The 27,650-nt window shown below is 31.5% G+C and overlaps 1 protein-coding gene and 1 long non-coding RNA gene across 6 annotated transcripts in view; both read left to right on the top strand.

Moving 5' to 3' along the window:
• Positions 1–27,650, top strand: part of LOC136976413 (uncharacterized) — a 198,639-nt gene that overhangs the window by 4,346 nt on the left and 166,643 nt on the right. The gene's annotated exons all lie outside the window — the stretch shown is intronic.
• Positions 239–25,711, top strand: LOC136976390 (F-box/WD repeat-containing protein 2-like). 4 transcript variants are annotated; one of them, XM_067271645.1, is made up of 8 exons: positions 239–399; positions 556–675; positions 16,769–16,932; positions 17,020–17,136; positions 22,750–22,857; positions 22,929–23,411; positions 23,472–24,243; positions 24,326–24,465. In XM_067271645.1, exons 5-8 carry the CDS (start codon positions 22,851–22,853, stop codon positions 24,417–24,419), a joined length of 1,356 nt encoding a protein of 451 aa, XP_067127746.1. In that variant the 5' UTR covers positions 239–399; positions 556–675; positions 16,769–16,932; positions 17,020–17,136; positions 22,750–22,850; the 3' UTR covers positions 24,420–24,465. The 4 variants fall into 4 exon arrangements, with proteins under 4 accessions (XP_067127746.1, XP_067127743.1, XP_067127744.1 ...); XM_067271642.1 differs by having other exon boundaries at positions 241–399; positions 24,312–25,711; XM_067271643.1 differs by lacking the exon at positions 556–675 and having other exon boundaries at positions 241–496; positions 24,312–25,711.

Below are 27,650 nucleotides of genomic sequence, written 5' to 3' on the forward strand. Positions count from 1 at the left end.
TTTACATATAACTGTAGTTGTACAATCAAATTTAAACTATTTTATAAATGAACATTAATGCTTCTAATTATCATCGTAAGTAAAACCGAAAACTTTAATGACGAATTTAAACAAGAAAGCGAAAGCGTTTAGATTTATTATATAGAATATACTCCCGCTTTTACGACATTTACGCATAATTTTTTATGATTGCAAGAAATTCAATGTTTTTTTGTTTTTTTATAGACTATTGCCATAAAATCCAAGAGACATTTCTGAGAACGAAACTTCGGTTCGAGACATTACACTTATAGGTGATGCGCTCGCTTAACGACATTTTCTCACGATCCAATTACGTCGTAAGAGCGGGGTATTACCGCATACATTTTAATCAGAAAAATATTAGAATTATTTTTAAAGGTAATTTGATGTTTAAAGAGGAATTAATATTCGAATATATTCGAAAATTTCTTTTAAAAACCTAGCAAAATCAATAAGCTTGTCAAAAATCGACAAGGTTAGTTTCTCTCTCGCTCGCTCTCTCTTTTTTTTATTTATTATTTTTTTTCCCTGCAGGGAAAATGTTTGTTTATTTCCGCCAGATGGCCTAGGTTAAAGGATTAGTGAGAAGGAGGTTTGACGTTTGTTTTCTGTTTTGAATTTATTTTCTTGTTTACGACGAGGGAGGAAGCTTTGGTAGGTGTAAAAACGATATTGATTGCAATAAAGTGCTTTATAATTCTTTAAAATATAAAGAAAATTGCATAAGTTCATATAAACATCATTTTTTCTCGATGTAAAATTGACGAAATGCTCCTCGGTTTTTTGCATAGGATCAAAACATTCTTCAATGTTTTAAGATTGATTAAATTATATTTTAAAAGTTCCATTTAATGTATATGTATACGTATATAAAATTTATAAACTTTCCAATAAAATAATAATAATAATTATTTTTTAAATTTGAAATTAATGGGATATCAGCTAATTTAGTTTTGTATTGAAAATATTGGAAGTTAACCTTGATTTTGCATTTTTGTTAACAGCAAAATATTAATTTCCATTGCAAATTAATGCAGATGTGTATGGCACAGATGCATTACTTGCAGTAGAGTTTTTATCATTTTAATTGAAGTTTCTTTTTTAAATGCGTGTTTTAAGATTTAGATTATTTACATATTCTTTTACTTAATGAGTTACGTATTATATTGTTGTGCTTAAAAGTGGATAATTGGGCGTAATGTACTGTTAGGACTATTGTAAGTAAACGGCTAAATAGTTTGATAAATATTCCCTTATTTCTCTATTTAAAATCGTGTCGGATTGTTCGTAACAATTCCTTTGTTGTTAATACTCATTATTCTCTGATTCTATTTATGCCTTTGTAATAATCTAGTAAATAATGTATGGCTGCATTAAACTATTTAATTTGTTTTTAATAGTTTGTAGTGAATATGAAAAGATGAAATATTGTTCACTACTGAAATTATCCTCCTAAGAAGCCATTAGTTTTATTTAAATTGTTTAATTATTACTATTCATTCTATCTCCGATATTTAAATTAATGCAAGAAATATTTAAAAAATATATAGGGCCTACATAGTATTGAGATATAACAACATAGTGTATCTTCTATCATAGTGATATGGTGCAGAAGACATCTTTAATAAGATCAAACATAATAAATGATTAATAGATTATCAACTAATGGATGAATAATGTGTCATATCTTATGCAAACTTTATAACTTGTATTATTAATGATATTAGTATAAAATATTATAATACAGTAGGAAAAAAATGATGGTAATGGAAATTTCCTTGTGTGCAGACTCACAAGGAAAGATAAAATAAGAAATATTCATATTAGAGGAAGTCTGAAAGTGACCTCAATCCAAAACAAGATACAGAAGAAGAGAAGCAGTTGCATTGGTTTGGGCATATTCAATGAAGATCTGACTAGGCACCAGTTAAGAAAATTGTAAGTCTAATACTTGATGGCAAAAGATTAAGGTAAGACCAATCCTATAATCAGGAATAAATCATTGGAGGTTATATTTATAAATGAGGAGCATGCTGAAAAAATTCTATCAGCTTGTATATACTCAGGTTGTCTAAAAAGAAACTGAGTGTTTGCTATAGGAAGAAAAACTACAAGAAATATTTTTATAAATGTTTATTTATTGAAAATAAGATCCCTTTGCAGCAATACAGCATTCATAATGAGTAATGAGCATTTCAAAGGACTTTTTCAGCTGTTTTGGCATCTGGTTCAGTACTGCAGTCACAGTAGCCTCAATCTTGGAAATGCCCTTCTAATGAGTCCCTTTCATTGGAATTTTAAATTTTGGAACAGAAAATAGTCACAGGGAGCCAGATTGGGAGAATAGGGTGGATGCTCTAGTGTTACAATATGCAATACATTACAATTACTCTACAATTACTCTACATTACAATACCTTTTCCAGCCAAAAATTGATGAATGGCTGTACTCTTGTGCGAGGATGTGTTGTCTTGCAGTAGTGTCCAGCTTCCTTGACACACTAGCCATACATGTAAAATTCAGTTTCAAAGATATTCCAAAATACCCAAATAATAATCTCTGTTAACATTCTGGCCATTTGGGACAAATTCTTTGTGCATGATACCCTTGGAATCATAAAAGCAGACAAGCATAGTCTTGATCTGTGATTTTTGGAAACAAAGTTTTTTCAGTGTGGGCTCATCTGATGACTTCCATGTGGAACTTTGCCGTTTTGTCATTGGGTCATATTTGTAGCACAATGTCTCATCACCTGTGACACTATTATTGAGAAAATTTGGATTGCAATGAATCGTTTTGATGATTTATACCTGTTTTTGTTCTGTGTGAGTGAGTGCAGAACAAAGTTGAACAGACTTTACATTTGTTCAAATAATTATGTAAAATTATGTGGACAGAGTCCTTTGACACTCCCAACTTCTCTGACAACATTCTACAAGTTACATTTGGATTCTTTCTTAATATTTGACTCATTTTATCAATGTTACTGTTTGTAGTTGACGTTTTTTGGATTGTTTTCAATTGACTCCCAGCCATCTTTGAATCAACTGAACCAGTCATAAACTTGTGTTTGACTTGGTCAATCATCTCCCATATACTTGTTTCAGTAATTTAAACGTTTTGGTAAAAATTTTCCTTAGTTTTATGCAGAAATTAATGTTGGCACATTGCTCCATTGCAATTTTCTAATGAGGATAACAAAATAACCCTTATGTTTCATGCCACACAAAAGATTGTTATGAACTGATTTAAATGCTATTGCACATGATTGATAATATAGCATTCAAAATTTTGAATTTGACTGTTAATACTAGTTGTGCCATCTAGTTACATTTCTAGAGAAAAAGTTTGGTTTCTTTTTAGACAACCTGTGTAGGCCCTATATTAGTAAGACTGCCTACATGAACACTTTCCATTTATTATTTTAATTTTCCTTGTTTTCCAAGCTTGGTATGGGTGATTAATATTAATTTAATGTGTTGAAAATAAGTTTACACTGTCTGATGATGTAAGGGACAAGGGTTGGATGCACAATAAAAAATTAAAACTTAAGCATGACACAAAGATAATAAGGTTGTGACGAATGACTATTACCAACCATCACTATTAGTTACAGTTCATATGTAGGAAAAGTAAAAGTAACCTAATCAAAGCAAATAAAAATCACCTTAGTAAACCACCAAAATCTCAACTGTTTCTAGGATATTAACAATTTTTTTGTTAGTATCGTGACAGTTATTTGCCTCTACATGTAACATGAAAAGAGGATAATTTTTCCAAATCTTTAACTTAATATGTACAAAAGGTGTTTTACACATCCTCTTCCCATTTTCATATATGCTTGGCATCATCTTGAAGAGTCATAAGCTCTCTTGAAAATTCTAGGTCTTTGTTGGATTTTATTTACTTTGGAAACAGTTAAGTTTTTGACTTATTGATAAAAAATCTTAGTAAATGTGTGTATCATAAATGCTAAATTTTTTTACAGGATTTTACAGATTAAATTATATATGATGTTAAATTCTGTATAATTTATTTAGTATTGTTTGCCTGTTACCACTTTTGATAACAGCTAGAGTATAAGTGAAGCAAGAAATGCCAGTAATTTAAACTACTTAATTATCAGGAAATAACAGTTGATAGTAATTGCCCGTCATCAGTTACATATTGAGGTGAATAATATGAAAAGTGAACTTAAAAATGCCTATTGCTTACTCTAGCTCTATACAATGTTTATAATGTATACAGTATTTATTTATATTTGGGATTAGATAGCTGGAAATGGTAGCTTATTTCAAATTAACATAAACGAAAGACACAGTACTGTTATATGTAAATATTTCAATGGGATTCCTGATATACAAAAATTGACTCATAAAAAAAAAATTAGTCTTAAACATAAATATCATGTTTATGGATTTATATTGAATTTATTTCAAATAAAATATAAGTAAATAGATATTTCTATGAAAGGAAGGTCTTGGCTACAAATCAGAATTGATTGGATCATAATCTGCCATATTCAGATTAAATGGAAGCTCTTCATATTTCTTTTAAAATAATTGTTTGCAGAAAAAAGGCAGTCTTTCCTGCATAACATAGTAGTAAGACAGCATTGCATTGACTCCATTCAGGGTTGCTGAGAGTTTGTATAGGCCCAAGATAAAGCTGGTGCACTCTGTCCCTTTTGCCTTTCTTTTTTTTTTGTTTGAACAAATAAATTATTTAAAATGTTTCTTTATTAATAAAAACCAGTCTTAAATTTTTTTTTAGTAAAAACAAGATTAATTTATAGGGGTATAAATCACTACAGGCTGTTAAGTATTTTCTGGATCTGGAGAAAATTCCCAACTTCTCCCCTCTTGAGGGTCCTGACTTCATTTATAATAGAATAAATCCTGTCAGGATAGATTCTGATCAGGATAAATATCATCTAACTTCTGTAATAAGTCACTATGAGGTAGCACAGAAGATTAAAAAATTTATGATATTAAACTTCATAAAAAAGAAATTTGAGAATAAATTTATTGTATGAAAAAGCCACTACTGCATACAATAATATACTGCATAGGTAATTGTATGTAAGATATACTCATTTGAGTATTGTATATATTAAATATATACGCAGTTTAATTTAAAAAACCAAAAGTTTCTACTATGAGTAGTTATCCATTCAGTACACTTGTTTTTCTTGTTCATATTCCAAGTAATGCATTCAGAGATCTTTTTTAGTAGCAAGAGCACAGTGTAGAATTTTCAAAGTACTGAGGAAAACAAAGGATATTATTATAATTTTCAAGATGATAATATACTGCACTAAAAAAAATACCAAAATTTACTTTATATGCAATGAAGCCACAGTCATTAGCCTGTGTATAATTTATAATTATCCTGTTTCTTGTATAATCTTGTATAATATTTTTGATATATTGTATTATTATTCATATTTAATTTTTAAAATAAGATATTCGTTAAACTGAATACTAATTTTATTCAAAATATGTAGTACATCGTAGAATGCTTAGATCATTCCATTTCGGAATCTCAGAAAATTTCAAATTCACCAGCTAGATCTGAAACAGGCTTCTTAAATAAGCTGAAAATGTTCATATTTCTTGATAAATTGTTTGTTGGGAAAGTATTTATGGTGTTCAGTTTGTTTATCTCTGTTTCAGCTTAGACAATTATTATAGAACATATTTTATATTATCATTTTACAGTATCTGAAATTTGGTACTTTGATTGAGAAACCATAACATTTATTGTGTTTGGTTTCCAAAAAGTTAGCAGTTATTTGTTCCTCCTTTTGTTAATCAAAACATGTTTTAAGAAGCACAATTTCAGAACAGGGAAATGGGAGATAATTCTAAAAAATGATTAAATTGACATCAGTGCTCATTAAAGCATGATTTTGAGTTTTAGTAAGAGTAAATGAGTTTTGGAATTTGTAATTTAGATAGATAAATCCATTCTGAATTAATAATTTGAAATGTTAATTTATTGAATTTCTAAAAAATATGTGATTTTTGTAAGAATTAATATTTATGCAAAGGAAATGAGCTTTTGATTGATAATTACTTTCATATTTGTATATTTTAAGATAAAATTTTCAACTCAAAATATAACTTTATTTTAGATAAAAGTGTAAAACAATAAAGTTATTTAGAATTACAGTATTACCATATGTACTTAATTATTTACGATATACAAAACAAGGCTACGTACGAAAAACTTAAATTTATTACATATACGATATATGGCGCGATTGTACAAGTTGGACATAGAATGGAAAACGTGTGTACACAGTGAGGTCCAAATCCAAAGTGAGGTCACAAGCCAAAAAAAGGTCGAAGGTCAGGTTGCCAGTTTGTTGAGTTCCGTGTTCCACCTGGTGGCAACCTTTGGATGTACGACCAAAGCTATTGCCACATCATACGTTAAATGATTGACTGTTTTAAAATTGAATTATGACAATTTTAATTGAATTCGTGTTATTTTTGTTGGTTCTAATTAATACAGTACTTAAAGATGTCAAACATAGAATTTATAAAGTCATTTAAAATATTTCTGAAACCCATAATATTTTAACTTTAAATGATTTCAATAGATCTATAAATTAATTGATTTCAAATATTCTATTGACAAGTCCATTCACATCATCTCTCATTTATTTTTACTATTTCAGATCAATTAAAGGTGTCAAATAATATGAATTGACATTTCTATTAAAAAAAACTGCAATTTTATATTCAACTGCATATCACCAAGCAATTTAATTCCAGTAATAAATTTTTCATAAAATGATCAAAATATGATTAGTTCAGTTTTGTAACAAAATTTGCTAGAAACTAACTGATAATTTTAGAAGTTAAATAAATTAATTATTAAAATTATTTTCACAATGTTTTTACCTGTTATATTATTACATATTAGATTAAAATACTTTATTTATTTTTATGCTTTTGGCAGAATATAAGTAACACTAATATTACAATAAACCAGCAAAGAACGAGATTTTAATGAAAAAAACAAATGTTTTCTACTGTTTTTAATGGTCATCATCAGGATAAACATTCAAAAATGGCGCACAAAATAAATGTTGGGTTGAACCGAAAGTTTGTTTGGTTTTTAGAAAGAAATAAATAAAATATACTGTTTTGGAATAAATAAAAACCTTTAATCCACAATGTATTCACCCTTCTGTTCGATAACCTTATGCAATCTGACAGGTAGTTTCATAATTCCATCTGTTTAGAATTGGGTGGGTTTCAGATTGAAGAAATTATCAATGTGATTTTTGATATCTTCTAAAGATTGAAATTATATGCCATTTAAATTATTCTGCAACAAATGAAAAAGATGATAGTCTGAGGGAACAAAAGATGATAGTCTGAGGGATAGTCTGTGCTCGAAACATCCCAGTTAGTCTAGAAGTTTTTAGCACATGTTTAATGATATGTGCTGCCTTGCATTATCATGATGAAATACCACTCCCCATCAATTTGCAAGTTCTGGACATTTTTGATACATTGCAGCCTTCAGTTCATCCAGTTGGAGACAATATTTATTGGGATTAATTGTTTGACTGTTGGGTAAAAGCTCGTAATAAAGAACCCCTTTCCAATCCCACCAAACTGAAATCATTACTTTTCTGGGATGCAAACCAGCTTTAGGTTGCTGCACTGGCATATCACCTGGCTTACTCCAAGGTCTGTTGTGTTGAATATTGTTATAAATGATTCATTTTTCATTGCCTGTTATTAATTGCTTTAAAAAATGGATCGTCTTCATTGCATTTTAAAAGTGAATCACAAACGAAAACATGCCCAATAAAGTTTCGTTCACTTAACTGATGGGGAACCCAAACGTCATAACAGGAAGTGCATCCAAGGTTGGCCAAATGTCTGGCAACAGATATTTGGGATATTTTTAAGGTGTCTGCTATCTCTTGTGTTATTCTACCCCAATCATTTTAAATTAAAGCTATTATGGACTCATCTTCTGTGGTCAAAGACTGTCTTGATCGAGGTGCATCTTCGAGAGAAAAATCTCGTCTTAAATTTTGAAAACCATTTCTGGCATGTTTGATCAGTAACTGCATCCTCCCCATATACAACACATATCTTCTTTTGAATTTTTTTGTCGCATTTTTCTTTTTCAGAAATAATAGAGCATGAGATGTTGAAAATGCACCTTCTTCCATTTTAATGTTTTTTTTTTATTTTTCTTAAAAGATAACAGAATTTTTAAAAATAGCTGTAACTAAACTTATTTATTAAATATGCAAATATTTGTAATGTCCATCTAAACAAGTTAAAACTTGATAAGCACGACAGAGGCAACACAGATGAGCGATTATGTAAATACCCAAACAAACTTCTGGGTATTTGCAACTAAATCCATAAAAGTGCCATTTTGGATCCTGAAATCTGACTCAATTCTAGCAAACTACCAGCAGGGCACTCCTAGGCCATTGAACTTGCTGCAAATAAGAAATTTCCTGGGACTCTGCATATACTACTATCACTCATAGCAATGAAGATGGTATACTAGCCACTGGGATAACTTATTGGACTAATCACTGCACTGTTCATAGCAATGATGGTAAGAATAGAGCCGTAAGTTATGCTGCTATTGTTCTCGTAACCAAAACGGAAATATTCAGACTTTTTTTGACCAGAAATTTTGACCTCCCTAGTTTTTTTTTTGCATTTCTCAACATATTGAAACTCCAGCCCAAAAATATAAAAAACCATTTAAAAATTTTGTAGTGATGTGCATGTGTTAGCATTTATTTTGCATTACATCTCAGTACTGGATAAACCAAAAATTTTGAAATTTGGCAAATGTTTCTATATATGAAGCATTAATGCTATTAAATTTTGGTAATTAAAGGTCAAGGGTGTGAGGAGATAGGGGTGATCATGTGTCATATGTTGAGTGGGGCCAGACTTAACAAAAAGTTTATTTGTTATTGGCATTTACATTTTTTGTTTTAAATCGTCTCTATTCTCAAAGTTACACCTTTTGCCTTTTTTATAATAATATTATTAAAAACTAACTACTACATTATTGTAAGTATGACACCATATACAATTTTTACTTTGAGCTAGTAGCTTAGTGTTTTTCTTTTAAACTTATATGTATATTATTTTTGTAAGTACCAAAAAGGGGTGTAGGCAAATTTGTTATGTCCTTCGAATCCGACATGCACCAGAGGTCAAGAACCACTCAGAAGACAATTTTAATTCACAGATCTTTATTCACAGGTTTTTGAACTCTGGTGAACATCAGATTGGAAGGACATAACAAATTTATTTGCCTACACCCCTTTTTGGTACTTACAAAAATAAGAGATTGTATCCAGTGAATATTGCTGATATTAGTTTTATATATTTTTTAAATAGAGAAATGTATCATAATTCAACAAAATTACTCCTTTTAAGTTTGACAAAGAAATACACAATTTTGTTAATTCACAAACACAAGGTGCATTATTTTTTCAACACTAGAATTAAATAACACTGTTTCAGAAGAAAAAGAAGAAATACGCAATCTTTAAATTCCAGCAATATATTTCTTAAAATAGTGAAAATGCTGATGATGATGGTTGTTAGTCCACCAAAGTTTTCTGGAATGTAAAGGTTTTGTATTTATTCCAGTTTGTGCTTGATCCTTTTAAGCTTTTGTTTGTATTTAAATTTTTTATTATAGTATAATTGAAAATTATAGGACTTCCTTCATTGTTCCTTTAACTTTCTCAGCACTTGAACATAAGATTAAGCAAGAGCCCCTGCTAGCTTCTTTTTGAAAGTCAAATTAAATTATTATTTCAATTACCTGAATTGATGACAACCTTCCACTCTTCTTCAGCAGTAAAACATTTAATGTCTGAAATGGAAATATTTTTGACATTGTTTAGGGGCTAACTTCAGGCTTATACAAAAGATCTTGATTTGAAAGTCAAAGAATTTTCAGCTTTCAAATCAAGCAGGTTGTTATCAATTCAGGTAATAACTTTATTTATTATTATTATTATTGTTTTGGGTTGGTGTTGCTCACGTCCGTAGGTTTAACCATTAAGTGCCCTACACGTGACCCCTGGGTGGTGCTAAACCAGCAGCAATCTTTTGGCAGCCAGTCTATCTGAAAAGATCTCCTGGCTACTCATACATGACACCGCAAACTTTCAAAAACAGCTCTTTTAAGAGCTCAGGGTCACACTCCCGTGTACTCAGAACCACCATGCAGATCTGCCAGCTTAACATAGAGGGTATGAGCAAAGCAAAATGTGAATACTTGTCAAAATTGCTGTTGGACAACGATGTTGATGTGGTTGCCGTCCAAGAGACACATGTCTCAAATGAAGACCAGTTCCGGAAAAGATGCCACATCCCGGGATTCACTGCAATAGGCAGTAACATATGACAGTTCTTATGGTGTTGCAACATATGTACGCAATACCATCAAAAACGTTAACTTACTATCACAGGGCATAAAAGAAAACATCCACATGGTCGTAACGAAAGTGAACAATGTGTCAATTACAAATGTCTACAAGCCTCCTGGTCTCCCCTGGCCGGAAATTGTTCTACCCTCCACTGTGCATCCTTCCATCTATGTAGGGGACTTTAACAGCCACAGTGAAGAGTGGAACTATGCTACTAGCGATGAGTGTGGCTTGAGACTCACTGAATGGGCGGAAATAAACAATCTAGTATTGATATTTGATGCCAAGGACAAAGGTACATTTCGATCAGCAGCCTGGAGAAGAGATTATAATCCAGATCTGTGCTTTGTGAGCTGTGATGATAGAGGCCACCCTCTGCCCATCATGAGGAGGGTACTTGAGGGCTTCCCACACAGCCAACATAGGCCAGTATTGCTTGAAATCGGCATCACTATCCCTTTGATAAAATCTACCCCTCACCCGAGATGGAACTTTTTAAAAGCTAACTGGGAGCTGTTCTCCACTAAGCTAGAGAGGTGCATACGTTGGATCCCACCAAAAAGCAATGGCTACAAACGTTTCATTGGAGCAGTACTGTGTGCTGCGAAGTGTAGTATACCAAGGGGATTTCGAAGGGAATACATTCCTGGATGGACAGAAGAGAGTGAAATACTCTTCAATGAGTTTCGGGAGAACAACGACCCAGAAATTGCTACTGCACTCTTGTCCAGTCTCGATACCATCCGCAGACAAAAATGGATCAACCTGTTGAAAATCTAAACTTCACTCATTCCAGCCGAGCAGCTTGGAGCCTTCTTAGAAAGCTAGGAGGGAGTACAGCTGTAACTAAAGAACAGCCCAAAGTCATACCTGACCAAATAGCCAACCATATTATCTTAAAATCTCGAGTACATCCTGATAAAAACCACACTAAATTTGTGAAACGTCAACTTAGAGCTCTGAAAAGAAAGGCAGCATCTGTATCAAGCTACGCCCGACCTTTCTCAGTTGAAGAGATAGATACGGCTCTGAAGAAACTAAAACCTAGTAAGGCCCCTGGCTTTGACGGAATACATCCTGAGTTCTTAATACATACTGGCAAGAACACAAGAGCATGGCTAGCACTATTTTTCACAGACATACTCCGGAATGGTATACTTCCACAAGAATTTAAGAAATCTAAAATAATAGCCATTTTAAAGCCTGGAAAATCATGCGAAAAACCAGAAAGCTACCGACCCATAGCACTTCTCAGCTGTTGCTACAAGCTCTTTGAGAGGCTCATCTACAATAGAATCAGCAACACTATTCTGGAACATGTACCAATGGATCAGGCGGGTTTTAGACCTAACAGGAGCTGTTGCGATCAAGTACTTTCTCTTACAACTCATATAGAGGCAGGCTTCCAAAAGCGCTTGAAGACTGGTGCTGTGTTTATTGATCTTACTGCGGCATTTGACACCGTCTGGAGAGAGGGTGTGGTGTACAAGTTTCTACAGATTATACCATGCAGAGCAACAGCCCATACCATCAACAGCATGCTCTGCGATAGGAAATTTCAAGTCTTTCTAGGGGATGGAATGAGCGCCGATAGGAAGATACACAATGGACTCCCTCAAGGATCAGTGCTCTCACCTTTGCTATTTAACTTGTACATTTCTGATCTTCCAATTACTGCATCAAGAAAGTTCTGCTATGCAGATGATATCACAATAGCTGCACAACACAGTCAATTAGAGCAAATTGAGGAAACTTTGGAACATGACCTGGAGAGCTTGGGGCACTACTTCAAAAAATGGCGATTGTCTCCAAGTGCCACCAAAACAGAAGTGTCCTGTTTCCACCTGAATAATCAACTGGCAAATACAAGGCTGAATGTCTCTTTCTGTAATCAACCTCTTAGACATAATATGTACCCCAAATACCTGGGAATCACCCTTGATCGCACTCTGTCTTTCAAGACGCATCTACAAAATGTCGCTGGCAAGCTTAAGAGCAGGAACAATATAATACAGAAGCTTTGTGGCACCACGTGGGGATCAACTGCTAGCACGCTGCGCTGCTCAGCTTTAGGACTGGTTTATTCGTGTGCTGAGTATTGTGCCCCTGTCTGGATGAATAGCTCCCATACAAGATTGGTAGATACACAGCTTAATGTTACAATGCGCCTGATTTCTGCTACCATACGATCTACACCAGTACTTTGGCTACCATTGTTGGCAGGAGTCATGCCACCTGACCTGCGTCGATCTAGGGCCCTTGCTCGCGAGTCCCTAAAGATAAGCAAAAATCCTCAACTCCAAATTCACCAAGACATTCCATCCTTGAGCATTAATCGCTTGAAATCTCGGAATCCAACCCTCCGGGCAGCTCAAGACATGGCTATAACTGATGATGACTATATGACATTGTGGAAAAACCGCTGGGAAACAGGAATGGGGTCCCACTTGCATGGCCTGTTCTGTCATAGGGGAAAAGTCCAAGGTTTCGACTTACCTCGCAAAACATGGTCCGCGCTAAACCGTGTCAGGACGGGCCATGGCAGGTGTAGGGACTCTGTTCAAATGGAAGAAGGTTCCGAGCCCGGGGTGTGACTGTGGTGCTCCACGTCAGAATGTTGAGCACATTGCACGCGAATGTAGCCTCCGGGCATACCTGGGAGACTGGAGCGACATATTAATGTCCACTTCAGAGGCCTTGAAGTGGATAAGCGAGTTAGATCTACAACTCTGAATGCTCTCTATATCTTTGTGTACATGTGCAGTCACACTTTTGTACAGTTTTACATTAGTTTAATTTCATTTAAATAATTCAAAGTTTATTCAATAATTAAGTTTTACAATAGTTTAATTGCTTATAGACTTACTGCTTCTTGTTCTTTTATTTCACTTATGGTTTTGTATTACTCCATTTTGTTACGCTTTGTTCGTGTCATGTATAAGCCATACGCTAAATAAATTATTGTTTTTTAATCAAATAAAATATATAGACTGTTTCTTTATGAATAAAAAGCAGTCTTAAAGCTTTTATTTTGTTAGTAAGAATAACATTAATTTATAAGGATAGGAACCATAATGGTTCAATAAATTTTCTCTCAGCCTGGGGAAAAAATCCCCAGCTTCCCCCTCTTGACAGCCTACCAAGGACATGTGGATGCTTTGCTGTGATTCAGAACTGTACTCGTTCAGAGTTAAGCTGATCATCATGTCATCTCCTCACCAAGCCAAACATTTACCAATGCAGAAAAGACAGTATTTGGTGATAGAAAAGGGATACCTTGACATTGTATTGGCTATTAAAAAATTGTGGCCTTATTGTATGGCATCCATTCAAAATAGTTATCAATCATCATTTGTTGTGCTATCTTGTAATTTATGTAGTCTGTCTGTCTGGCTCACCCAATGGGCCCTACTGCATCTGTATATGAGTATGATATAAGCATTAAATACAGGTCTGGTTGAAAGCATTTAGATGCTGACCCTTTTTCCTGGAGCTTGATCAAAGACATTTTGGCTACTAAGGAGATTACAACAATACAATCTCTGTGAATTGGAGGCAATATCAATGAGTCAATGAAGCAATCCAGTGTGGCTGTCAGCCATATTGTGGTTGTTTTTTTTGTTTTTTTTATAGTTCGTAAGTTCTATATATATACTGTATATATATTTTCTTCTTCCTTCGTTTCTACCTTCTTATTCCTTTCCTTTGTCTCAAAGCAATTCATATGTAAACTATCACTGCTTGAGGGAAAGGATTACCCTTTTCTAGAATCGTGAGTTAAACAAAGAGGGAGGAGTTTAAGACTTCCAGGAATTTGGGGAAATAGACAAAGGAAGTATGAGCCCAAAGCAGCGTAAGAGTGGAGAGTAGTCACTTTTTTGGGTTGGACCTCGAGGAAGACAGACGTCGGACGCAGCGCTCCAGACTTGAAAGAGGGTGAAAGAGAGGAGACTGCAGTCAACGAGACAGAGAACCTGAGAAGACCAGGGAGAGAAAGAGATACGAGGATCCATAGGACACTAAGAGAGAGAGATAATCCAGACATAGAACATAGCTTGTTTATTAGAGAAAGAGAAAGAATCACGATTGTGAGGACGAGAATCATTAGGGACATCGATCAGACAACTTGGACCCGGGTACTTACTACTTTCTTTCCTATCGTTCCCTTGCTTTCTCAAGTCTATCCCTTTTTTTTTCCTTATTATTTTAAGTTAGATGTAAGTTTAGTCATTAAGGTTATTCGTTTGTTCTTTGTTACACATGCGTGTGGAATCCACCTGTAAAAATAATAGGAGGCGACTCACTCCCCTGTAAAGATATAGAAGTGAAATTCTGTCGAGTTGGGATCCATGTATTAAAAGAACCGCGTTCAGAGGAAATAAAAAGGAATATTCGTCGTGTGAATTTTTATCTCTACGTTGTTATTTGTAACCGTTACTCGCGGACCCACAAATATCTCCTTCTGAACAACCACACCAGAATGTAATTGCCAGTATTATTGCAGCATTACTGGGCCTTCAGTCAAATACTGCACTGAGCTATGACTCAAAAAGGCTGCCTTGGTGCCTCAATATTCCATAATCTCTGTGTTGATCCATTTTGAAGACATATCACAGTACCTTGATGCTCACTGTCCTTCTAAGTTATAACTGAATGTATGAAAAAATCAGTCATAACCATTATTGCAGAGGGTCACATTGATGATATATACAAGGCTGTTGGTAGTATCAATGCTGAAAACCTACATCCTTACAAGCACTGGTTGGAGAATTGTACCAATTCTTCAACACTGTTCATATCAGTCATTTGAACTAATTTGTGACATTGTGTTCAGGAAAAAAATGGACAATTATTGTCATTGATTACTTGAGTCACTCTGCCATCACGCAGGCAACAGTTCATACAGCAATTGATATCAGTAAATTTTGGTTTATAAAACTGTCTTTAAGCATGATGCACTGAAAAAATTAATCAGTGATTGAGGTCATCCCTTTCTTGACTAGATAGTGCAGAAGTGCTTGTCATCTTCAGCACTGTTTACTGCCAGGCAATGGTTTACCATATGCAAACCGACAGTTTAACCAAGAAATTCAACTGGGTACTGGATGGATGTCAACATTAACCATTGCCAATGAGATCAGTTGTTGCCTTACATAACAGTTGCTTAAAACAGTTTGTGAATTAGACTAATTATTTGCTGAGCAAGTATCTGCTTTATGTTGCTTAAAACAACTCTTGGCAAGAGACAACTGGATACTTACCATTTTTCCTTCTTACAGCTGACATGTAGTGGTCCCTGTGGGTACTTTATTGCCAACTGTTCTGGGGACAACTGATTATGCAACCTCAGTCTATACTAGCTTAGAGACTTACAATCTGACCCAGGCATGCACAGTGAAAGTGAAGAACTAAACAACAGAATGCCCATCAGAACTAAGTCCTTTGCCATTCTGGACACTTAACTTGGGCTTATGTTCCCATCCCTTGACCAGGTCTCTCTGAGAAGTTCCTGTGCCAATTCTTTAAGCAGTAAATACTATTAGTAAGATACAATATAACTATTTTAGGAACAGGAGGGAATGCCAGAAATAAAAATTCACATCTTAAAATATGCTCCAGCAACAAATTTTAATGAAACAAAAATATTTTTGACCTAAGTTTATAGGTGTTCATCAGTTGAACATTTGAACATAGAATATTTTTGAATGAAATGAAGTTTGAAATTTTGAATGAATGAAATGAAATTTGTTCTATTTTGTATCGAAATACAAAATAGAACAAATATTTACATACAATGGAAATTAAAAGTAAATGTAATTAACAATAAATAACAAAAGTATGAAAAAATGATTCTTTTCATTCAAAAATATTCTTTTTTTCATACTTTTGTTATTTATTGTTAATTACATTTACTTTTAATTTCCATTGTATGTAAATATTTGTTCTATTTTGTATTTCGAATCTTCATTTCATTCAAAAATATTCTATGTTCAAATGTTCAACTGATGAACACCTATAAACTTAGGTCAAAAATATTTTTGTTTCATTAAAATTTGTTGCTGGAGCATATTTTAAGATGTGAATGTTTACTTCTATTACAAGATACTATCACCTATCAGGTTGAAGCCTTCACCCAATATAGTTAATTTTTTATATGTATATAATTTTAAAAAGTAACTGTGAATATTTACATTCCAAACTTCAATATAAATATAAAATTATAATATGCAATATGAATTGCAGTAGATATAAGCAGAATTTATTCATAAAACATGGATAATTTATTCATACTTTCAGATATGTGCTGGTGTTATAATTAAGAATTCTTACAAAGCAAAATATTATTAGAAACTGTCTTTCTTTCAGTGAAAATATTATATATTATTGCTTATTTTCTGCACTAATGATGATTGCATCAGCAGAAATCTTTTGAAAGAAGACAAATAAACAAAAGTCATTAAGTAATTATATTTTATTTTTATTAAATTTATTGCTGAATGGATAATAGCTGTTCAGTGTTAAATATGAATTGGAGTTTATTCTTATAGAAAGTAATGATTATGACAAAACTCCAAAATCATTATACGCTCACTTACTTCACTTTATACTTGATCTTATATTACATTTGGATGAGGAAGTCACCTATTAATAGAAAAGTAATTGAAGTAAGTATTGTGATCTGTTTTACAATCTATTAAATCTTTTATTGAAATTAAATTAAAATACAATGGCTGGTGCAGATTTAAAATTTTTAATTTACCACAAAGGACTTGCATTCATCAAATTTTTAAGATTCCCTGCAATGCAAGAGATCTCTATTTTAAGGTGATCTCTAAGGTAAAATTATCTTCCTGTCTTGATATTTACGTCAGCCATGTTTTTTAATCACTTAAATGCAATGAAAAATAATTTTAATTACTGATCTGAAATAAGCAAAATTATTTTATTATTATTACATACTTTATAGAAAAAACTTGATTCACTTACTATAAATTTGATTATTTTATTTGTTAATTATAAATTTATAATAGTTATAGTTGTAATAAATAAATTTATAATTTTTTTAAAAAAAATCGAAGCTTTACAAAGTATTTTTACTGTTACTTAAGTTTCTAATTGTGTATAAAAATTAATTATTTTGTCTTCGATTAAATCTATTATTTATAACATACACGTAGTAGACTAATATCTGGCTTAATGTGGTGGACAGCTAAGTCAGATAAGGAGAAAGCAGATAACATGAGATTGAAGATAAGTCATTTCCTGTGTAGTCAAGCATGTCAGTGCATCCCATATGTGGTTTGACAGCTGTAATTTTTATAGTGCATGAGATAATGTTTTAATGTAAAATTTCAGCAAAAGTAAACCAGTAAGATACCATGATATGTTATCCATGTAATAACTGTGTTTTATGTATATTTTTACACATTATTATTATTTAATAATACTGTATTGTAATAAAAAGTACAAAATAATTGAAAAATTTAATTATTTTATACTTTTTGTTCATATAAAAAAATTGACATGGCTGATCAGGCCAGATGATTGTGAATGTACTATATAAGGAAATTTTCATATTGTAGTTCACATTTTAATAATTTCTCAGTTTTACAGGATGGCTGAAAAGTCAGATAACTGAAATATATTTTAAAGATTACTGTATTTTAAAAATGGTTAATGACAAGTTTCGTTATTCCAAAATTAAATTTAATTATAAGTAACAGCATACAACTGTTTTGGAACAGTTGTATGCTGTTACGTATAATTAAACTATTACTAGTGAGGTGACTGAATCAATGAATCATTAAAATATATCTCTGTGAACTTTTGGACCACACTATATATACCATTAGAAAGGGTTTGTACACAACCGCACTTGCAGCTTTTGCATACGACAATGATGTCCGAGTGGCTTTTGATAACATGCATCTGATACATAGTGCATCTGTTCCTTCACAACTCAAATATCTTGAAGACCTTGAAATTTATAACGCAACTAAGAAAGGCATTGTCATCAATTTTAAGGACACAACTTTGGTATCACATGCATAGAAAGCTATTTATGATGATTTGTAACTCATAATCTCATGTTTTTTGTCATATTTTCCTTATTTATTTTTTTAAATTTATCTTTCTTTTTTTGTATTTGTATTACTTATTTATTTTTATGTACACTATTTACTCCTTGTTACTTTTCTGGCTGTGTTATATATAACAGAGGAAAAGTATGGCAATCAATCAAAAAATAACCCCCAAGATTTTTTACATACTTGGACTCGGGACCTTGAAACATAGAGAAATGCAAAAATATTTGGGATTTTTTTTTCTGTATGTATGGATGTTTGTGTGTGCACGACACAATTTTGTTTACCCTTTTTTGAAGCTTAATAACTCCTGTGCTTTTTGTCAAAAATTTCTGAAATTTTGCAGGGAGGTTTATATATTGGGGGACTGATGCTATTAAATTTTGATGACTAAAGGTCGAAGGGGCAGGGAGATAAAGGGGGTCGTGTGTCGTATCTCGAGTACGGTCGGACTTAATGATGATTTTACTCTTTATTACCATTTACAGTTTTTTATGAAACTTGTCCCCACCCTTAAAATTAAGTATTTTGTTATTTTATGATAATTAATTATATAAAAAGTATTTTTAATAAAATATCATAACAGATGCACCACACGTGCAGTTTTAAATGTTGCCAAGGAAGTTAAGCAACTCACTGCTGGATTTTTTTGTTTGCTTTGTATTTTATTTTAATTTTTCTTTGCCAGTCTCCTATGGATGCAGCCACCAATACAGAGTTAACGAGTTCCATATATTTAAATTTTGTTCTATGTATAATTCTATAAATCTGATGATGACTTAAACATGGTTGAAAACATCTGTTCTTCTAATAAATTAATTTCTACTTGTTGGACTATTTGTTTTTTTGAATATTTTTATAGTAATCTCATCCAGTTTTTTGGGTGTAACTTTTGATCTATACATACATGAATTGTGAATATCTAGCATATTTTATAAGATTAAAGCTTACTTTCTATCAATTTTTCTTAGTCTGTAATTCATTTTGTATGTCGTAATTTGTATTTTTGTGTCAGTGTTGAAACTAATAACTTTTTTAACTATAATTCTGTTAAATAAAATTATATGGGTCGAAATAAAATTTCCTGTACAAAAATTCCACTAAATTCAAGTAGAAAATAAAAGAAGGAATAAAAAGTAGAATGATTGTTATTGAAATACTAATTTCTGGACAGATTGTTTCAGGTAAATCTCGAAAAAAATTCAGGTCAAATATTTACAAAACTGAAAATCTGGCTTTCTTTATTTGGGTTTTTTTTTCTAAATGTATTTAATATTGTAATTAGGTCAAGCAAAATTGAATATTTTATGATGAAAAATAGCTAATATTTGCATTTAAATGTTTAAAAAGTTTATAAAATTGCAAGTTTTTGAAATTGCAGAGACAAATTTATATTGTAGTTTTAGATATACATTAATCTGAAAATATATTTATTTAAATCTCAGTGTGTTGAATTATATCAAAAGTTCAGAAAAAAGTACATGATTTAAATAGAAAATGGGTATCTTTACACAAACCTTGAATAGTAAAATAAATACATTTGAAATAATCTAGCTAATAGTTTATACATAAAAATAAAATATTGCATTTATTCTAGACTAAATGAAGAATAACAAACAACTCTATGAGAACCCAAGACATTATAATAATAAAGTCAACCACTGCCGTATGCCGTCAGGCTACGTAATGCCCAACGGCATACGGCAGTGGTTGACTTTATTAAATGAAGATATTTAACAAAAGGAATTTAGTAGATTAATATGTACTGTATATCTAAATTAACTTTAATTCACACTTTTCTCTTATATTAGAGCATTTTAGTTATATTCTTGTTGATAATACTTATTTAATAAAGGTAGTTTAGTGTTTGAAAATGTCGATTTCAATATGAAATTTTGAAGCCATATAACCTATTTCTCTACATTAAAAATATATGGAATTTTTTTTTTACTTAAAAGAAATCAAATTGGAATAAGTTTAGAGGCATAATCTTATAGTTTTTCATAAATAGATAAATTTATTATATATCAATTTCTAAAAACAAAGAGTGGTTAGAAAATAATCCAACTGAAAAATATTATTTATTTCTACATTATAATGTTTAGTAAGGGCTGCAATTATAAAAAAACTTAAATGACAAACAGTTTACTCTTTTGTAAACACAGCTTAAAATGTGTTTCATAAGTCCATTTCTTAACCACTTCTATTTATAATTTTGAAACAAGGCTTACTTTATGCACAAATGGACATTTATACATTCTATAATTTTTTAATTTCATTATTTTTTTTCCTCTTAACTTTCAACAGTTGAAAGTTAGGAACAGTTTGCCTCCAAAATTAGATCAAGGTCATTGTTGTGATCATTCAGCACCAATGCAGAAACACTTTAAATTTTCAGTAGTCCATATAATAATAATAATAATAATGAAAAATATGTTGTTTTATTATTGAATGTTCATTATATTTTTTCAATCTATGATTTTTTTTTATTTAGTCATTTTTAATGAATAGAAGACCATTATGTTTGTTTTACTAAATTGAAAATATCTTAAAGCTTTTTAATTTATTTTAAAATACATACATTAAATTATGTGATGTAGCTTTAAAAATTTTATTAAAACAATAAATTTTAAAAGTACAGATTAATTTTTCATAAATAAGATTGAATTTGAATGTGTTTTTATGTTCTTTAGTTTTAAATTTTTTAATTTTTTCCAACTGTTGTATTTATTTATAAATATATTGTGTACTATAAATAGGGTCTTCTGTATGTCTGTGTATGTATATATATAATATATGTATACACATATACAGTAAATATACAGTAGACTGTGTTTTTTGTGATCTGATTGGTTCTTAGAAAACTTAAGTGAACCAATGGCTTCATTCATCAGACTAAACTAATTGAGTAGAGGTAGCAGTGATATCTGCTATGTTAATGGTGTTGGATTTACTGAATAATGAATTACAAGTTGAAGCAACAGGTTGGTGACATGATAGAGGCTTCTGTTTGCATATGGATTACATTGCAAAAGATGACATTAGTACTAGTAGAAGCTGACTGTGTTTTCAGTAAGTGCATTAATACTGTTGTATGGTGCTACTAAATGGTAGCTTAAATAAATTGTTGTTAAATGTGACATAAAAACACTCAGTGTATTCTGAAATAATGTTGTTATTGAGGCATACAACAAAAATACTCAACTACTCCAGAATCATAAGGCATGTCAGTTGTTTCCCTTAAGTTCAGTGTTGTAAATTTAGATTGTATTCCTCAAGATAGTTTTAGTTATACAATATCTCACTAGTCAACATAAAAAGGGTGCTTAAATGCAACATTTTATAGTCATAACAGAAAACTTTATGGTATTCCACTTCTACAGAAAACAAAGTGAATGATTATAAAGTACAGGTTTATTATATTGAATATTATTTTTACATTATACTATGCAGATATCATGATTGAATTTCTTATCACGGTTTATTTTTTATAGTTACTTAAAGACAACAGGTAATAGTGTGCTGATTCTTAAAGAGATATATGAATTAAATAATTGCAGAAATGGAGAAAATGTCACAATAACTAAAAAAATTCACACCTTAAGGTAACTCCATCAATATAAGTTTAATAAATAACATTTTCAACCTAATTTGATAGGTCTTACTCAGTTATTGAATACAAACTGGAAGTTGTGTATTCCACAACTGAAGAAGACCTATCAAATTAGGTCAAAAATGTTCTTGTTTATTAAACTTATATTGCCAGAGTTGCATTAAGGTGAAAATTTTTTAGTTTCCATGACTCATTTATTGAAATATAATATTTCAAGCACTATTGACAGATAATTAGTTTAAATATGCAATGATTATGTTAAATTAACTAGACTGTGTGGTGTGGATAACTAATCAAGATGTATTCTTTAACACTTAAGAATATAAAATATAAATCATTTTATAGGAAAACTAAAATTATCATGCTGTAAAATTAAAATTGGAATATGCAATACTTAAAAGGTGATTAAATTTCATATAACTGAATAAGTGAAGATAGTGTTGAATAACTATTTTGAATAAAATACAAAGGATTAATCACACTACTGATCAGAATATTATTATTAATTGGAGTTGTAAAAAGTTTTTGAATTTAATTATTTTATTGTTATGTTTAATATGTTTAAATATTTATATTTATAGCTATGCAATGAATAAAGGAAAGGGCTCCATCAGTTGAGACGACGACAACTATTTTCGAAGAAATACATTTCTTTGTTGTAGAGTTATTTCAAAATTCATGCATGGATAGTAAGTGATTACAATAAATATATTTCTTTTTCTCTTTTGCTAAATTTCAAAACTAACTTTAATAATTTTAGATTTTTCAGAGTGGTTAAATTTATTAAAAATACAATATCAGCAACTTTCTGATGAAGAGCGTAATCTTACCCTGGACTGTTTAATTTCTACTAGTGGAGCTTCTCAGTTATGGCATTTATGCAACCATATAGAACAACTACGCTACAGAGATTTTATAAAACTACTGCCTCCAGAACTAAGGGAATATGTCTTATGCTATTTAGATGGAAAATCTCTCCTAAAAGCATGCTGTGTCAGTCGAACGTGGAACCAATTAATAAGTTCTTCTACGAGGACTTGGCAACATGCCTGCATATCACTTGGACTCGTGATCAATAATTATCTCAACAGCACAGACAGTTCGTATTGGAAATCCTATTTTATAGAAATGATGAATCGTATTGCCGAGATGAAGATGGGAAATTGTTTTATCTCTAAAATATATGAACGCCATTTGAGAAGAGTGACAGCCGTGTATTATTCTGCAGGAAGGCTGGCAACTGGTAAGTATTTTATAATTTAATTTAAAAGCACTATAATCAATAATTTATGTTTAATTGTAGCTTCAGATAGTAAAACTATTCAGCTTTGGGATTGCCATAAAGATGAATGTTTGCTGACACTTAGAACAGATGCCAGTGTTGCAGCAATCATGTTTGATGAGGAGCTTCTCATTGTCTCTTCCTATTTGGGTCATCTGGTATCGTGGGATCTTGCAACAGGACAACGTCTAATGGAATATTTTCGTCACGTGGGAGCAGTTTTTACTTTCGATTACTGTAAAGATCTAAATATAGTAGTTAGTGGCTCAGCAGATACAAGGATTAAAATTTGGTCTTTGCAGCAAGGAAATATGATTACAACATTGCAGGGTCATTCTCTCTGGGTATTGAAGGTATTGTTAAGACCTTTCAATCAAACGGGAATCAACAATGAACAAATTTATCACCTGTTCAGCATGGACAAAGCCAACATCATGGTCTGGATGTTACAGGCACATCAACCAAAAACATTAACAGTTACTTCATTATATACAATTCCAACTTGTGGAAAAGAAGCCAACTTATTCACACCAGGTTTGCATTTTGATGGAAATTTCCTATTTTTTATGAAACAAGATGCAAATGCTAGTGCTTACCTTTGTAAGTGGGATGTAAATTTAAAGAAAATGGATTTAGAAGTTTCTTTAAAATGTAATGTAAAAGTATTGCTGGGAGTTGGACAAAAATATGCTGCCATTATGACACCCTGGCCAAGTAAAGGGGTGCCTAACTTTATAGTATTTGATTTGATGACATTGGAAAATGTAGCCTTATGGCATCTGCCACCTTCACGGTAAGTAGAAAATTATTGTTTAGAAAGATTAAAAATCTTTTTGCATTTCTGTTTTTATTTTTTTTCAGTCCGTCTACACCAGATTGTTCTCAAATGACATTGGGAGATTGCAGATGGTTAGATGGTTTGGATGGCAAGAACGATCAAGGTGTCTTGCTAGCGGCCGGATTAGATGATAATAATGTATATGTTGTTAAGTGGTGTCCAAGAATAGAGGAAGAAACACTTCCACACCTTCCTGAGACTTAAGTTTAAAACTTTTAACATTATAAATATCGTAATTATAAGGATTAACAAAGTTATCACAAAAATGTAATTTATTTGTTAATTTCTATCATTTTGCATAAACTATTTAATAGAATTTTAAGATTATGTCAATTTTAATGCTGATTGTAGCATTTTGCCATTCTTTGAACAGTGATTTGAGATAATTAAATTACAAATGTAATTTACTATTTTTGCACCATTGCCATATCTTCAAAATTCATGATGCAAAAGTTAAATTCCAATCGATGCTGCCAAAGGCCAACAGGTAATTGTCTAACATTTTTTTGACAGTCACATTAAGGAGTACAGAAGCCCAATGATGATCTTTTGTATTCTCTAATACAGATTCTTCTATTTTAAGAGCTATGCAATAGCTGCAGATTTCTCCACAAACATAGACAATTCTTTCTAATGGATTTTTTTTTATATATACATATGTATAACTAAATATGTATGCACTTTATACAAGTTGTATTTTGATGATAGTAATTCTTCCAAATGCTCTCCGCCAAGCATTTTGATACGACACTCCTCGGTATCTTATTTGTCACAATTCTTTTTACGTCATTGGAGTGTCATTCGTTTCGTTAATCTGCACTTAGCATTTTCCAACATATATTTGTGTATAATAACTGAATAAAATGCAAGTGATTTACATTAATCACAAAAATAATTTTTGTTGTAAATAATATACAAATGTAAGTATATAAAAATTATTAGATTTTTATCATGTATTTAAAATTGTAGATTTATATAATTGCAGCTAATTAGTTTTAATTGACTAATTTTAAAAATTATTGTGTAATTTCGTATAGTCATAAAAATGTCATAGATGTAACTTCAGAAGTTCGAAAAATACTTTATTTAGATCATCTCTAAGCTTTGATTGACTACAAGAATTCGTGACTAATTTATTAATGGAATACTATTTGTATACTTTTGTACATATTGTTTATAAGAAGTTAACAATAAATTTGAGAGAGATTTTCACAGAAATAACACAATATTACTTGTTAAACAACCCCCTTTGTATGAAAATACTTTAGATTTTTAAAATCTGTCCATTATGTTGTCAAAAGTTTTAAATTTCCAGTTTCTATCTGGACAAAAGAGTAATGTGATAATTACCGTCAAAATTGTAATTGGTATATTTCAAGAAATTTGCTTGTTGAGTAAATAAATTTCAGCTCTTTTAATCTAATGTTTGTTCATATTTTTTTTTATTCAAATACATATATTATAGAATTATCTTACCCTTACATTATTTGAATTTATAATATCAGATCTTCAAAAAAAATTACATCACCACAAGAGCCACTTATACGTGGTACGATCCAAAAGTTCGGGGAATGCAGTAATCTACGACAACAAAAGTATGTATTTGAAGTTACAGTGTATGAAATGGATTCTACCAAACCATTTCTACATGTTCAGGTTAATTTCACCCATGTCATGTGATTAAACCGCGAGCGCTGCTGTTTTTTTCCGGAGATAGTTACCTTTGTCCTGCAACGTAATCAAAGTGGAGTTTCAAGAACAACCTCCAATATTAAATTTTGTCAGCGTTTAGGTAAAACACCTATGGAGATTTCAAAATTGCTAAGAAAAGTGTATGGTGATTCTACGATGAAAGGTCACGGTGAAGTCGAAATGTTGGAGGTTGTTCTTGAAACTCCACTTTGATTACGTCGCAGGACAAAGGTAACTATCTCCGGAAAAAAACAGCAGTGCTTGCGGTTTAATCACATGACATGGGTGAAATTAACCTGAACACGTAGAAATGGTTTGGTAGAATCCATTTCATATGCTGTAACTTCAAATACATGCTTTTGTTGTCGTAGATTACTGCATTCCCCGAACTTTTGGATCGTACCACGTATATCTAACCTTTCCACTCCATATAATAAAATCAGTTCATGATGTTGCAGTACATCTTACAAATGGCAGCTGACATTTGTAAGATATACTATACTTGTTCAATGTATGTAAATGTACAGATGTCATCTGGATAAATCATTAACATTGAAATTATAATTTAAAATTTATACACAGACAGATTGTTAGGAAGCTGCAGATTCTAAAAATAGAAAAATAGTTTTGTTATCCATGAAAGAAACTTGTGCAGCTTTATCTCTCTCTCTCTAACAGATGCACAAGATATGCTGTACTAAGGAATGTTACTTTCTGTCTCTGATGGTGCGACAGCAGCAAATTGTTGATATCACAGGACATGAATGCTGTATTAAACTGTCAAAATTAAATCTGAACAAAGCAGGAATGTTTAATCAAAAATCTTATACTGTCCTGTAAATAAACCGGGTATGATTCATGTTAGCAGCACAAAGATGTTCATGTTTTGAGCAGTGCTGCTTTTCTTTGATGTTGGATTCTGGTTGTCATTTGATATAAATTAAAAAACAGACAAAATTGAGAGATGAAAGTATTATGGTTTGTACTAGGACCCAGTGTTGTTGACTTTAGTAGATTGGCTTAAATTCCAGGAAGTCTTTAAGTTGCCAAGGTGACTTGACTTGAAACTTGAATGCATTAACAGTGACTTTGATTTATGACTTGAAAATAATTAAAGCACTAATCATGTCTACTCTTAAAATGATGGAACACAAAGTCACTAATCTTGGATTTAATATAGTAAGTTGTCAATTCTGCAATTTGTATCATCATCTGTTGGTGAAATAGGTCTAAAGGTAATTCCAGAAAATAATTTGAGATTTGATCTAGGACCATATATAACATAATGTCAGTTACCACAGGAAGATATTGCAAGGAGGTCATCAGAGGTTATATTTGCCTGTTCTTTGGTACTTTTGAACCAAACTTCTTTTTGTTTTATAAACAACAATGTCTTTCCACATTCAACAATAGCAGTTCAGTGTGGAAAATGAGGATATTTATCAGATAAGTCTGTAGAGAATGAGATGTACAAGAGCAATCCACACATGCTATAGGGGAAATCTTAAGACATTCCTAGTATATCTCAGGAGATCTCAAAAATATCTCTACAAGAAGAGTGGGAAAATTACAGCAATGGAAAAAAGTTTAAGGATAGGCAAAAACCTGACCAATTGTAGAAAATTCAAATCAGTAACTAGAGGAGAAAATCAACACTTTTTGGTGGAATT

Source organism: Centruroides vittatus, unplaced genomic scaffold (genome assembly GCF_030686945.1).
Source record: "Centruroides vittatus isolate TY-2023 unplaced genomic scaffold, ASM3068694v2 contig_400, whole genome shotgun sequence".
NCBI lineage: Eukaryota > Metazoa > Arthropoda > Arachnida > Scorpiones > Buthidae > Centruroides > Centruroides vittatus.

Bases quoted from the DNA above. Each gene is read 5' to 3' on its own strand.
- LOC136976390 (XM_067271643.1), top strand. The intron at 23,412-23,471 runs GTAAGTATTTTA...GTTTAATTGTAG, and splicing joins TGCAGGAAGGCTGGCAACTG to CTTCAGATAGTAAAACTATT. The intron at 24,244-24,311 runs GTAAGTAGAAAA...ATTTTTTTTCAG, and splicing joins TGGCATCTGCCACCTTCACG to TCCGTCTACACCAGATTGTT.